This window comes from Propithecus coquereli, unplaced genomic scaffold, assembly GCF_000956105.1.
Source record: "Propithecus coquereli isolate 6110/MARCELLA unplaced genomic scaffold, Pcoq_1.0 Scaffold720, whole genome shotgun sequence".
In the NCBI taxonomy this organism is placed as follows: domain Eukaryota; kingdom Metazoa; phylum Chordata; class Mammalia; order Primates; family Indriidae; genus Propithecus; species Propithecus coquereli.
In genome coordinates, this window is record NW_012153286.1 from 783,285 (window position 1) to 798,088 (window position 14,804).

Genomic DNA, 14,804 nt, shown 5'->3' on the forward strand with positions numbered 1-14,804 from the left:
GAAACTTTTCAAAAGAAGACAGAATAATGGCCAGCAAACATATAAAAAAATGCTCAACATCTCTAATCATTAGAGAAATGCAAATCAAAACCAATTTTTCTTCTTCTTTGGAGAAATGTCGGTTCAGATCCATTGTGATTTTAGAATTGGGTTATTTTTTTCTGCTATTGAGTTGTGAGAATTATTTATTTATTTATTTATTTGAGACAGAGTCTCACTCTGTTGCCTGGGCTAGAACGCCATGGTGTCAGCCTAGCTCACAGCAACCTCAAACTCCTGGGCTCAAGCGATCCTCCTGCCTCAGCCTTCCTAGTAGCTGGGACTACAGATGCGCGCCACTACACCCGGCTAATTTTTTCTATTTTAAGTTGCCTGGCTATATTTATTTATTTTTTGAGACAGAGTATCATTCTGTCAACCTGACTAGAGGGCAGTGGCATCATCATAGCACACTGAAACCTCAAAAACTCTTGGGCTCAAGCGATCCTGCCGCCTCAGTCTCCCGAGTAACTGGGACTACAGATGTGCACCACCATGCCTGGCTAATTTTTCTATTTTTCGTAGAGACGGGGTCTCACTCTTGCTCAGGCTGGTCTTGAACTCCCGAGCTCAAGCAATCTTCCTGCCTCCGCCTCCCAGAGTGCTAGGATTACAGGCATGAGCCACCTCACCCGACCGAGTTGTAAGAGTTTTTTAAAAATAAGTTTTCGATATTAACCCCTTATCAGATATGTGGTTTGCAAGTATTTTTTCTTAGTTGGTAGGTTGCCTTTTCATTTTGTTGATTGTTTCCTTTGCTGTGCCTTTCTTTTTCTTATTATTTATCTGAACAACGTGGGCCTTTGACCTGGTGAGTTTCCCATTCTGGCCTTTGCTGACCGTGCCCTTACACCAGGCTATCGGAGTGACAGGGTGTCTGCTTGTTTCTCTTACTGAGTTAACTGCTGTTGATGCTTAATACCTGTGCATATTAATTCACTGGGGCTAGAAAAATGGGGAAATTCTAATTCTATCATTTTTTTTCATTTATTAGCCAGAATACATTCATAAAGAGATACCTTCATTCATCTACCCAGTGGGACAGCTCACATGGGAAAGGTGGGACAATGCTTGGTTCTTTCCGTAACTAGTTTTCAAGGTAATGAAGTGGTTCCTTCACATCCTGTGAAGATGACAAGTTCTTTTTGTTTTTTAATACCACAACGAACTCGTAGATTTAAATATATTTGCTGGATTTCAAGCTACTGTAATTATTATACAATCATTCATCACTCAACAACGGGAATGTGTTCTGAGAAATGCATCACTTAGGAGATTCCGTTGTTGTGTGAACATCCTAGAGTGTATTTACACAAACCTAGATGGTTTAGCCATCATCTACATAGCAAAGAGATCCAAGAACACGTCATTTCTGCTTTTGCATAACCACAAGTCTTAGGTAGAGGTTTAAAAACCCAAGGAGGGCGTGCTGGCAATTTTGCATGTATTAGCATTAAGACTAGGCTACATCCTGTTCAAGTGACTGTCCTCTTTCCTTTCTGCTCTCATGCCTGCCTTTCAGTCCTGCTGAACTATTCACACAAAGCTTCATGCCTTTTCCATCTTAATGCCTTCGCACATGCTGATTCCTCTGCCCTATTGTTCCAGTCTCAGCTTAGCTACCACTTCTTCCTGGAAGCTTCTATAAACCACTAATCTGACAGAGATGTCTCTCTTGTGTGTTCCATAGCATCTTGGTTTTCTCTTATCGTAACATTTATCTCACTGACTGCAATTGTGTGTTTATTCATCTGCCCACCTCACCTGCCACCCATGAAACTGTGAGTGGCAGGGCCTGTGGCTTGCTCACCTCAACTTCCGCAGTATCTGCACCAAGTCCAGCACATTAGTAGGTTATAAATAAGTAATTGTTGAACGGATGAATGAAGCCCAAACTGGTCTGTGTCATTCTCGTCCTTGCACTCTCACCACTCCTGGTTGGCTGTTCTGCTAAAGCACTCATTACCCTGTATTGAAATCTACCCATTTCGTATTCCTGTGCCCCTCCGCATCCCAGCTAGAGAGTGATCAGCTGTAACCCCTTCTCTAGCAAGACACATGGTGCAGAGTAGGCACTCCACAAACAAACTCTTGATGTTACTATCTCTCAACATTGTTATTAAATCTATTGTTTCCATAGAACTAAGAGCAGTTAATGTGAAACTTGTTTCTGTGCTCAGTTAGACTTCCCCTTTTAGAATCATTTTTAGGAAGTGCGACAAAGTTCCTCTTCACATTTCCCCACCAAAGTGGCCTTTGGAAAGTTTGGGGTATCCCATGCTCCCCATGAAAGCTTTCCTCATTTCAGGGAGCGCTTGGGACCAGGCTTTACATTCCTGTTTGCCTTAGTTGATGCCAGAAACCCCAGCTTTCCACCTCCCACGTTCCAAACCTCACGGCCAGACTCAAGCTCCTTCTCACATGTTTAGTGGCTCCACTCTCATCCAATGCCATGTATTTGCAACAGGAATTTATTGAATCATTAATTTTTCTCTCCCTCCTAGGTCACCCTCATAAGCATACAAACATGCTGTTATTTCTCCTGTCTTAAAACCATGGACGTAATCACACTGCCTTGTTCATGTCCTGAGTGACCAAACCTCTTCTCAGAGCTTTATACTGTCTGTGAAGGTAGCACCCAGCCAGGGTTCACCTGCCCCAACCTGACATGGAGTGACTACCCTCCTTCTCCTTGCTGCTCCTTGCCATAGCCCTGAAAAGAGCTTTTTATTCTGAGGCATAATTGTGGGTCATCTGTGACGATTGGCTTTCACTATTCAGTGCTTCTCTGGCTTCTCTGCTACCTCAAATATCATGTTCTCTGAGCAGGGAGGGAGCTGAGAACACTCCAAATACTGGCTTTTTCTTTTTCTCTGCCCCCTTAGTCAAAGCTGGTGGACTTATAAAAATGTCAGGCATAAATGGAGCTACAGATACAAAAGACTTCCTGTCCTAGTGGTTGCCATACCTCCTGGCAGAAGCCCGCACTAACTGCTGTCACACATGCCGCCACATGGGAGAGAAAACCACAGAGCTATAAATCTCTCCGCTGCAACATCAAGTGTCTCCAGTGGAGGAAAACCCTGCAGTCAGCCTGTCATCTTTCTCTGTGCTCAATTCCCAATTGAGTCTAATGCCACAGTCCCCTATAGCAGAGGTTCCACATTTCTCCTCCCTGGCTCTTGGAGAGGGCAGGGAAGTTTATAGCTTCAGAGGACTCCTTAGGGCTTTGGACAACTGCAAATAGCTGCTTCCCCAGACCTGTACCCCTTGCTGAGCCAAGATGGTACTGTCTACGGCAAACATTCTAGGTCAAGGCTGAGTGGGGAGCAGAGGAGCCCCAAAAGCCACCTGCCACTGGTTTCTGTGGAATATCATTCTCTTTTCTGAGCATGGACTAACCTTTGCTCATCTTACCTCAAGGCTCAGCTCTTTCCAAGGCTCATATTCCATCAAGGAAATTTCCTTTTAGTTCTTATAGTGTTTCACAACAGGGGTATTGATAGCTTTAAGCCAGACAATTTCTGCCATGCCCCCCGCCTTTATGACAAGCAAAAAATACATAGTTTCAGATGCCCCCTAGGCAATGATACTATTCCTGGTTGAGAAACATTGTGACTCCAAGGGGGTGAATGCTTAAGTGCCTCTCATTTTTTTAAAAAAATTCCTTGACCCCCCAGCTTTCTGCCTTTGTAATCATACATCTCTAAAGAGTTGGCTACACTCCTCTTTCTGCTTTCTTTGCTTCATTATTGACCCTTCTACCGCCATCTGAGTTCAGATACATTCCTACAGCTGTTTAGCCACATGACTTTGGGTGCATTATTTGTTCTCTCTGAATCTCAATTTCATTATATATAAGATGGAGATAGTAATGCTTACCTCTCCCAGAGGGTAATTTTGGAGATTAAGTGGATTATGGTAAAGCACTTAGAAAAGGCTATCTTACATAGGAAGTGTAAACAACCATGCTACTTAATTCTCTTAGAATTCTATTAGTGTTTTAATCATCCTTGGAGTTTTTATGGAAAGACAATTATATTACCTTCAGATAATGGTAATCCTCTCTCTTCCTCTCCATTGTATATGATTTTTCTTCTTGGCCAATTCTTTAGAACTTAAATAACAATGTTAGAGGATACTGGCAATGGTGGACACTCATCATTTGATTCTGATTTGAATGTACCATATTGGCTCTTGGACTGAGATAGAAAATAGTAAGAAAGTTTCCTTCTTCTTCATTACTAAGATTCTTTTAAAGCCTAAGTATACATTAAATTTGTATTACATTCTTTATGCTGCGTCAGTTGTAATGATCGTATAATTCTGCTCCTTCAAACTGTGAGTGAGAATACCATTACTAGACTCCCCAATCCTGACTCATCCTTAAAAGCATCTAATAAAGTAGACTTGAAGATGGTACACTAGTCCTTTAATACAAAGTGTTTCATCATTATAATGGCTGATTTGCTTCCTTCCTGCTGTCCTTGTCATGACATAGGTTCTTGGCAGAGCCTGAGAAGTAAGGGCAATTGGTCCAGTAACTTCTTATTGAATTGCCTCTCTGCAGGCCTGGCGCAAACGTTGGTTTGTCCTCCGGCGGGGCCGCATGAGTGGCAACCCTGATGTCTTGGAGTACTACAGGAACAAGCACTCGAGCAAGCCCATCCGGGTGATAGACCTCAGCGAGTGTGCAGTGTGGAAGCACGTGGGCCCTGGCTTTGTTCGGAAGGAATTTCAGAATAATTTCGTGTTCATTGTTAAGACCACTTCCCGTACGTTTTATCTGGTGGCCAAGACTGAGGAAGAAATGCAGGTGTGGGTACACAGCATCAGTCAGGTCTGCAACCTGGGCCACCTGGAGGACAGTGCAGGTAAGAGTGGAATTGGGGCTCCTGTATGCTAAGGGGTAGCCCAGGACACTGCACCTGCATTGGAGAGCTACCGCAGAAAAACGGTTCAAGGTGCCAAGCTGGCCTCCTTGAGGGTGCTGCGGCAGGCAAATTTATATCAGAACTGTTCCTACCAAGTACTGGAAATTGCCCTCTTTTGCCTGGTTCTAGGATTCAAGTCTAAATATGGGAAGGCAGGATCTATCCACACATTGAGCATTGCAGGTGACTTTGATGGCTTTCAAATCCTTTCATGTCTTTTTTCTCATTCAGCCACAGTGAAAGTCAAATGTGGGTAAAGATGGCCTACCGGGCTCTGATTTTCCCCAAGATGATGACACTTCATTTTCTAGATATATGAAATATCACCATCTTTCAAAAAGTCGTGAAACTCCAGCTTTTGTGGTGCCTTTTTGGTTTTTCAGCACCAAATCATAGAAAGACAGAACTTGGCTACTTATCACAGGCAAGAAAGAGTTCCTCATATCTCCAACTGTCTCAAGTTCTCTGCAGGGGAAATTAGTTGTAAGTTTGCTGTGGGCCATTTCTGGGCAGTGGGAGCAATTGACTCATGAAGAGCCCCCCTGCACACACACACATACTGTTCTTCCTATGTAATAGACCAGGTATATTGGAACCTAGGGTTACAATTCACTTCCCTGCATGGATTTTGTTGTTGAGTCCCTGGAATTATTACACCATGCCCTGACCATAAAAATATGGGATTTTTGAATATGTTTTTTTTAAGCCTCTTAGTCTAGTAGATAAAATCTTGCCCCTAAATCCTGTGGTCTACAGTTGCTTCAACATTTCAACAGTTACTGTTTTTTTACCATCTGCCACTGAAATATCTACATTATACCACTAGGTGGCGATGGAGAGTCAGAGTTGCATTTCCCTCTAGAACAGGCACATGAGGGTGTGTGCTGAAGACAAATTCCTTTTCTTTTCATGAACCAGGGAAGCTTATTAAGTGAGGCTATTTAGTAATATTGCTGAACTTTGAGAGCACTCAAATAAAAGAAAATGAAGTGATGGCAAGTTCTTTATTCTTGGTGCAAAGACACAGCTTATGTCCAAAGTTACAGTAAGTCCACCCTGGCTAGTCTGATGCTATGCAAACCAAGCTTTGCTGCTGGCTCCCTTTTCCTTGTCTTCAGCCCCAACTAGATATATATTCATGTATCGTGTTATATGTCTCCTCTGTTTCTTTCCTCATCCAAGAGTTATCATAAAACACATGTACATAATGTGTTTCACAATAACCTAAGAGCAACAGGAATAAGTAAAGCACCAGGCAAAAAATAAAGAGCCCTGCCCTGGTGTGAAGTTGGAAGAAGCCAGAAAATTCCCCTATGACTCCTTTCGTTCCTGTAGCGCCCTCCCCTCCTCAGTTTAAGGGCAGAGTCTTCTTTGAGAATTACACTGAAAGGGCTTTCCTGTGGCTTTTCATGTATAGTGTTTGGTTCTGTCTCCAGCAACCATAGAGTAGTCAACACATTATGTGTATTTTGGCCAAGAGCTCTGTTAAAATGCTTTTGCATATTAACTCATCTCATCCCCATACCAGTTTGATGTCATATGTGCTGTTATTATCTTTATTTTACAAAGAAGGAAACTTGGAGAGGGCAGGCCGGTAAGTCACACAAGGGTGGGGAACCTGCGGCCTTCTGATGTCAAGATTGTTCTTTTTTAAGCACCAAAGGACACGAGAAAAGCTTCATCTTTCTATGCTGCACCCCTTTTAATAAAAAGATTTGTTCTGTAAAATTTGGATTCAGTCAAAAGGCCACACTTAAGGACCTAGAAGACCACATGTGGCCTTAAGGCTGCAGGTTCTCCACCCCTGCAAGAGCCTGGACTTGAACCCTGGCAGTTCTGGGTCACTCTGAGTCAGGAATCCTGAAGTACCAACACACTTAAAAGGGGAAATAAAAGCAGGTTTTTAATTGGCCATTTCTGATCTGGAGTTCTCATTGGTTCGTGATCTAAATTCATCTTAAGAGCCATGCTTAGGCAATGGGGAGAATGTTATGCTCCTTAGGAAATGTGGGCTTTTCCAGCCATCACAACACCCTGTTTCTTTCCTTCCTTTTACTTATAATAATCATTAACAAGATTCTTTATTTATGTGTTATTTATCTGTCTCCTCTGCTAGAATGTAAACTCCATTAAGGGCAGGGTCTATGGCTTCGCTCTAGAATGGCTCTAGGCACATAGTAGATGTCATAGGCATTTTATATAGACATCTCTCTCGTGTGTGCGTGTGTGTGTATATAGACACATACATACATATGTATGCATAAGCATACATGTAGATATAGACATATATACTTGTTATGCATAAATACATATATGTAAATACATGTTTGTTGAGTAAATAAACTATGATGCAGGACTACTGCTGAGGGCCATAAAGAAGCTGTGTGCAGACCATCTAACTGAAGATTTTTAGGCCAAGAATGCTTGATTTTTTTACTCTTAATTGATTTAACACGTCACTGTTGGAACATTGGCCTTCTTTCCCAGACACTGTTTATAGCTTGGGGAAATGGTCTCGTCCATCAGTACAAACACCAGCTGTGATTTGCATCTTCTATTTGGCTTTTTAGATGCTGTTGAGAAATTTTGAGTGAGTGTTATAGCCATTCTTACAACATTAACCTGGGAAATGATTTCTCCAGCAGATTCCATGGAGAGCCTCTCTCACATGCCCTCCTCCCTCAAGCCATCTCCTGCCAGCTGCCTCCATACTGCCCATGCTGCCAGCTCCTCCTTGCCAAGAGATAACCCAAACACTAATGCCATAGCCACTGAGGAAACCAGAAGTGAATCGGAGCTTCTCTTCCTTCCTGATTATCTGGTTTTGTCCAACTGTGAGACTGGAAGACTGCACCATGCCAGGTATGGCTATGCCCAGGCCTCTTTTCACAGAACCCACACTCCTTCCTCTTGTGGAGTCTGTCACTGAGACGTGCTCACTGTGCCTCATCAAGTCAGTCCACTTAGCGGTAGCATTTTCTAGTGGTGTGTCTGTTCTCACCTTCCTTCCTGCCAATGCCAAGGCAGCGACAGATCGCCATTAACCCCTGTGAAAGATGAAGCATGAAGTATACTAAACAAAATGAGTCATATATTTCAGCATTGTGGTTTTCACTTCTAACCATGCATTTTCTTATGTATCTGATGCTTGTAGGATGAAAAAAGTCAGTAAACCATTTTTCTTTTCCTACACAAAGGGGTTGGTGTAACTGAGGGTTGTAGAGGGAATATGGCTCTGTAAGTAGAAAAAGGGTGATATTGGAGGAATGAGAATGAGGCCAGCAAGCACGGGTTTGGTGATGGGTGGATGGCTACATTTCAGTCCAACGTACATGCTTTTCTTCCCTCAGTCTACCCACTAGATGTGACAGCTGGTCAAACTCAGACCGCTCTTTGGAACAGACTTCCTTTGATGATGTCTTTGTTGACTGCCTGCAGTCGCTACCCTCCAGTCATTTGGTCCACCCCTCATGCCACGGAAATGGATCTCAAGAGGCACCTTCCACGAAGCCGCAGGCTGCCCTGATCTGGAGTAAAGACATCAATGGGCCATCCAGGGACCACCCATCTTCTTCATCATTGCTGGAAACTTCCTTAAATCCCACCATTCAGGTAGATAAAAACCAAGGTTCCTTGCCATGTGGGGCAAAAGAACTAGACATTATGACCAGCACTCCACCTCCCCGCCCCCCTAAGCCAAGCCATCTCTCTGAACGGTGCCAAGAGGAGCAGCTCCTGTGGAGTGGGCACAGCAGCAGCAAGAAGCTGGAATGCACTCTGGTTCCTAGAAGAATCTCTCTCTCTGGTTTAGACAACATGAGAACCTGGAAAGGTAAGTGTTGGGCGCTAAGATTAAGATGCAGAGAGAAGCCTGGGCAAGAGCTCCCTTGCCTGGCTTCTCTTCACTCCTGAGTCCACGTGAGGGCTTTACTCAGTGTCCCTTGCTCTTGCTGGCACAGTCTCCTGATGTGGCTGGGTCCTTGGTGGAAGCCTGTAAGTAGCACTCTCTGCTTCTGGGTCCCCCTACCCCTTTTTGGAGCCTGGCCACCAGGAGAGATACTTAGGTCCCTGTAGATGCTGAAAGAAGTTGGAGCCCTGGCCCCTTGTGATGGACTTGCCATGCAAGCCCTTGTCTAAGCGGGAGATCCCCACCTGAGACTGAGCTCCTAGTGTTTGTTTAGAGTCACTCAGGGACCCATTTGGTACAGAAAGTGACATCTTTTGCCTCAGCTCAACCTCATTTCCTTCTTTGCCTCTTACATACATAGTGATCCCTGGGACTATAGACCACAGCTCCTTTCTTCTATTTTTCAGCAATCTCATCATCTCACCAGCCTCATTCATCATCCCATCTACTCTTCTCTCTTATGTCAGACTGTGTCTCTCAGATAGACACAAACTCATTCTTCCTCTCTGTCTCTCTTCTCTCTCTACTTCCAAATATAATTACCTACACATTGGTACCTATTTTGGCCATGTTTTAAAGGAACTATGGAAAGTATAAGTAATGCAAATTCATTTTCAAATTGTATGAATCTTTCATTCTGACTGAGTTACTAAGTCACTCTGGCAAACACCTCCCCCAGTATCCCTAATGCTGTTAGCAACCATTCCACATATTGTTTCCTTCTGACAATCCCAATGATATGCATATATGCTGATTACACAAAGGGTCTTCATGTGCTAGCATTTGTGAACAGTAGACAAAAAAGGAAAAAGGAAAGAATAGTTAAACAGATTTTAGAAGGTGAAATGAATAAAACCAGTAGAATAATAGAATATGAAAATGAATCAAAAGTCTGAAGTTGAAGAACAAAAAATAATTGGCATAATTTAAAAATTCAAGACAAACATAAAACAGGTTGTATTCTTTTACATGAAGGCAAACAAAGGTTAAAAGTCAGTAAAATAGAGAGTTTGACCATGGAACAGAGACCAAAACAACAGTGGTGACTGGAAGCAGAGTGGCCCAGATGAGGCAGAGGAAACATGTAAAGTTTATTGTCCCGCCTTTGCCATCGCCACCCACCTGGAACCAGTGTTGGTGTGTGGTGGCAGAGTGGGGTCAAGCTTCATTTTTGTCCATCTGGATCTCCTTCCGATGACCCGGCACCCTTTATTGGAAAGGCTGTCCTGTCCCTGCAGCTCTGCAGCCTCCCCCTCTGTCGTAGGTGAAGTTCCTGTGGACGTGAGAGTCCGACTCTGGGTTCCGCTTTCTATCCCACCAGGCCCACTTGGCCAGCTTCCGCCCATACCATACTTACTTAATTACTGTACCTTTCTATCTTGATATCCAGCAGAAGAAGTCCTCCCAGCTATTTTTTAAGAGTGCCATGGCTAGAGTCAATTTTACAATCAGCTGGTCAAGTTCTAGGCACACATACAAATATATTGGAGATTTGAGGAGGATTGCATCATATCTATAGATCAATTTGTGACGATTTGACATCTTTAAAATGCTAAATTTTTCAATCCATGAACAGGAAATACCCTTCCATTTAAATTTTATTTTTTATTTTAAAATATTTAATTGACAAATAAAGATTGTATGTATTCAAAGTATGCTATGTGATGATTTGCTATGCATATGCACTGTGTATTTATTATTACAATCAAATTAGTTAACACATCCACCACCACCTGTGCTGTGCATTAGATCCCCAGAGCTTGTTCATCTTATAACTAAAAGTTTCTACCCTTTGATGAACATCTTCCCATTTCCTTGTGTGCCCCACTCCCTGGCAGCCACCATTTTACTATTTCTATGAGTTTGATTTTTAGATTCTACATATAAGTGGGATCAGGCAGTATTTGTTTTTCTGTGCCTGGTTTATGTCACTTACCATAACGTCCTCCTGGTTCACTCATGTTTTCACAAATGACAGGATTTCTTTCTTTTTTAAGGCTGAATAGTATTCCATTGTGAATATGTACCACATTTCTTTTATCCATTCATCCACTGATGGACACTTATGTTGATTCCATATCTTGGATATTGTGAATAGTGCTGCAAAGAACATGGAGTGCAGATGTCTCTTCAAGATAATAGTTTCATATCCTTTGGATAAACCCAGAAGAGGAATTGCTGGATCACATGGTAGTTGTATTTTTAATTTTTTGAGGAACCTTCACAGTGTTTTCCATAAGGGCTGTATTGATTTACATTCTCACCAAACAGTGTACAAGGGTTCCCTTTTCTCCACACCTTCACCAACAATTATCTTGTCTTTTTGACATTAGCCACGCTAACAGGTGTGAGGTGATATCTCATTGTGGTTTTGATTTACATTTCCCTGATGATTAGTGATGTTGAGCATTTTTTTAATATATTGGTTGGCCATTGTATGCCTTCTTTTGAGAAATATCTATTCATGTCTTTTGCCCACTTTTTAATTGGGTGATTTGTTTTTGTTGCTACTGAGTTGTATGAGCTCCTTATATATTTTGAGTGTTAACCCCTTATCATATATATGGTTTGCAAATATTTTCTCCCATTCTGTAGGTTGCCTTTTTGTGTTGTTGATTGTTTCCTTCCGTGTGCAGAAGATTTTTTAGTTTAATGTAGTTCCAGTTGTTTATTTTTGCACTTGTTACCCGTGCTTTTGGAGTCATATCCAAAATATCATTGCAAAGATTAACGTAAAGGAACTTTTTCCCTATGTTTTTTTCTGGAAGTTAAATGGTTTTAGATTTTACATTTAAGTCTTTAATCCATTTTGAGTTAATTTTTTTTTGTATATGGTGTAAGACAAGGGCCCCATTTCATTGTTTTGTGTGTGGATATCCAGTTTTTCCAACAACATTTGTTGAAGAGACTTTCCTATCCCCTTTGTGTATTCTTGGTGTTCTTCTCAAAGGTTAATTGACCATATATGTGTGAGTTTATTTCTGGGATGTCTATTTAGTTCCTTTTGCTCTATGTTTCTGTTTTTGTGCCAATATGATATAGGTATTATTTAATTTCTGTGTATAATGTTTTATGGTTTTAGTGTAGAAGTTTTACATATCTCTTATTAATGTATACCCATGTATCTGCTATTTTTTATGTTATTGACAAGGGCACTTTATTTTAATAACTATTTTTGCTGTTATATAAAACTTGAGTTTTGATTTTATATTTTTCTATACTATAGTTTATTTTGCATTTTCTTTGCATACAATCATATCATCTGCACATAATAATAGCTTTGTTTCATCTTTTACAACCCTTATATTTTTCATTTACTTTTTCTTATGTCACTGCCTGGGCTAGGAAGTCTAGAGCATTGTTGAATAATAGTGGTGATAACAGGGATCCTTGTCTCATCCTTGATCTCAGATGGAAAGCTTCCAACATTTCACCATTATAATGTGGTGTACTGTAGATTGTTATAGATACCATTCATTAGATTAAGTATCTTCTCTTATATTCCTGTTTTGCTAAGTGTTAGTTTTTGAAATCATGAATGGACGTTGTATTTATTTTATTTTCAATTGACAAATAATGATTGTATATATTTGTGGGGTACAATGGCCTTTATTATGTTGAGGTATGTTCCTTCTATGCCTAATGTATTCAGAGTTTTTATCATGAAGGAATGTTGAATTTGATCAAATACTTTTTCTGTATCTATTGGAATGATCATATGATTTTTGTCCTTTATTCAGTTGATTATCACATCTATTGATTTGCATATGTTGAACCATCCTTGTATTCCTGACATAAATCCCACTTGATCGTGGTGTATTATCTTTATGATGTGCTGTTAGATTTGCTTTGCTAGTGTTTTGTTGAGGATTTTTGCATCTATGTTCATCAGGCCCCCTGGCCTGCAGTTTTCTTTTGTTGTTGTGTCCTTGTCTGGTTTTGGTATCTGGGTCATACTGGCCTTACAGAATAAGTGAAGAAGAAGTCTCTCCTCTTTATTTTTTTGGAATAGTTTGGGAAAAGTAGGTGTTACTTCTTTAAATGTTGGGTAGGCCAAGATGGCAGACTAGAAATAGCCTGCACATGCCACTCTCAAGGAGAGGATCACAAGTTGCAAGTAGATGTTCACCTATGGATGGATCATCTTAGAGAGACACCCGAAGTGAAGGAGAGGGAAGCTGGGTGAACCACTTGGCAGGGTTGGAAGGTACCAGGTACCTGGGGAAGGTGCCCACATGTGGGGAAGGGTCAGACAAGAGAACCCCAGGGTTCCACACTCCCCCTGTGTGGACGTTGCAACCTGAGCTGTGAGGGGGCCCCACCACCACCATGGCAGACTTCTGGACTGATGAGGGAACTGCTTAGGGACTGTGCAGCAGCATTGCTCTGGAGAGCAGACATCAGGGGGTCCCACTGCCTTCTGATGATCCTGGATTCCTGCAACTGATGCCATTTTGAGATCTCAGCCCCAGAGTACCCGCTTTGCACAAGAGTCGGCTCCACTGCAGCCACCTCCCTATTGCCCCTGCCAGGCCAGGGAGGGAATGAAGAGGGCAGGCACTCTTGTGTGCCCTGTACTTGGGTGCTGTGTGTCCCCCCACCACCAGGGCATCTGAGCAGAGCAGGAGCCTCAACTCCCAGCATCTGCTACTGCCATCTAGTTAGTGCTGCAGGCGCCACCACCTGAGTAGCACCACAAAAGCTGCCACCATCAGTCCTGGTTGGAAAGAAAGCCTCAGCTACCATAGCCATCTACAGTGTGCCATGTACCTCCATGGCCCTGCTTCCTGCATGCTGCCCATTCACCACTCCTCCACCTACTGTACACCTCAGTGGCCCTGCCTGTCACACCCCACCAAGCCACCATGGCCTGTATAGCTGACACAGTCCCTGTGCACCACATGACTCAGTGGCCCCACTCCCCAAGCAGAGCCTGGCTGCTGTAGCCACAGACACTGCTTGCCTCCATGGCCCCAGCCACCACTGCAGTGCTGCTATCCTCAGCCATACACCACTGAATGCTGCCACTGCACCTGGACTTGGGCAGAGCAGACACCCACAGCCATGGCACCCCTGGCCATCATCTAAATAGCCTCACCCAGCTGCTACTGCTACTGCTGTGAGGAAGCCCGGGCATAGTAAACTCCCACACCACTTGCCCCCATGGAGCTCCCTCTTGAGCTCCCAATAGCAGCCTGGGGAGCAACCCACCAGTCTACATGAAGACCCCCAAGCACTGGCATGGACTGTGACAACCACAAGAGAACAGGATGATGCAGGAGAACAGCTGTGTTACAGGCTTTCAGTGCATCCGTCCCTTTCCTGCTGGGTCAATCTTCCAGAGTAGGACACAAGTGCACCATCCAGGAACCTCTCTCCTCCTATGCACTAAGTAGAAGAGTTCCCAGCAGAGGAGAACAGGTGCACCACAAAAGTATCTGTCTTGAGCTGAGAGGTTTGAGATGAGAAGGAACCAGCATAAGAACTCTGGCAACATGAAAAAGCAAGATGTTTTGACATCCCCAAAGGATCATAATAGGTCTTCCACAATGCACCGCAACCTAAAGGAAATTGTCAAAATGTCAGATATGGAATTCAGAATATGGATGGCAAATAAGATGAATGGGATTGATGAGAAAGTTGAAACCCAACACAAAGAAACAAAAAAAAAAATCAGGACATGAATGAAAAATTCTCTAAAGACATAGATAGCACAAGAAAAGATATAACAAAACTTAAAGAAATGAAAGAGCCATTTAGGGGATTTCAAAATACAACAGAAAGCTTTAACAACAGATTAGACCAAGCAGAAGAAAGAGTTTCACAGCTTGAAGACTAGGCCATTTACTTAACCCAGTCAGTCAAAAATGTAGAAAAAAAATGAGGAAGAATGAACAATCACTCAGAGAAATATGGGACTATGT

The 14,804-nt window shown here is 42.5% G+C and overlaps 1 protein-coding gene across 1 annotated transcript in view; it reads left to right on the forward strand.

Annotated features, from left to right (window-relative positions):
- The window catches only part of GAB3 (GRB2-associated binding protein 3), a 68,328-nt gene that overhangs the window by 34,727 nt on the left and 18,797 nt on the right, over positions 1-14,804 (forward strand). Inside the window, exons 2-4 of the mRNA XM_012661579.1 lie at positions 4,610-4,913; positions 7,616-7,835; positions 8,324-8,805. Coding sequence (XP_012517033.1) covers positions 4,610-4,913; positions 7,616-7,835; positions 8,324-8,805 — 1,006 coding nt within the window. The remainder of the gene's footprint in view (positions 1-4,609; positions 4,914-7,615; positions 7,836-8,323; positions 8,806-14,804) is intronic.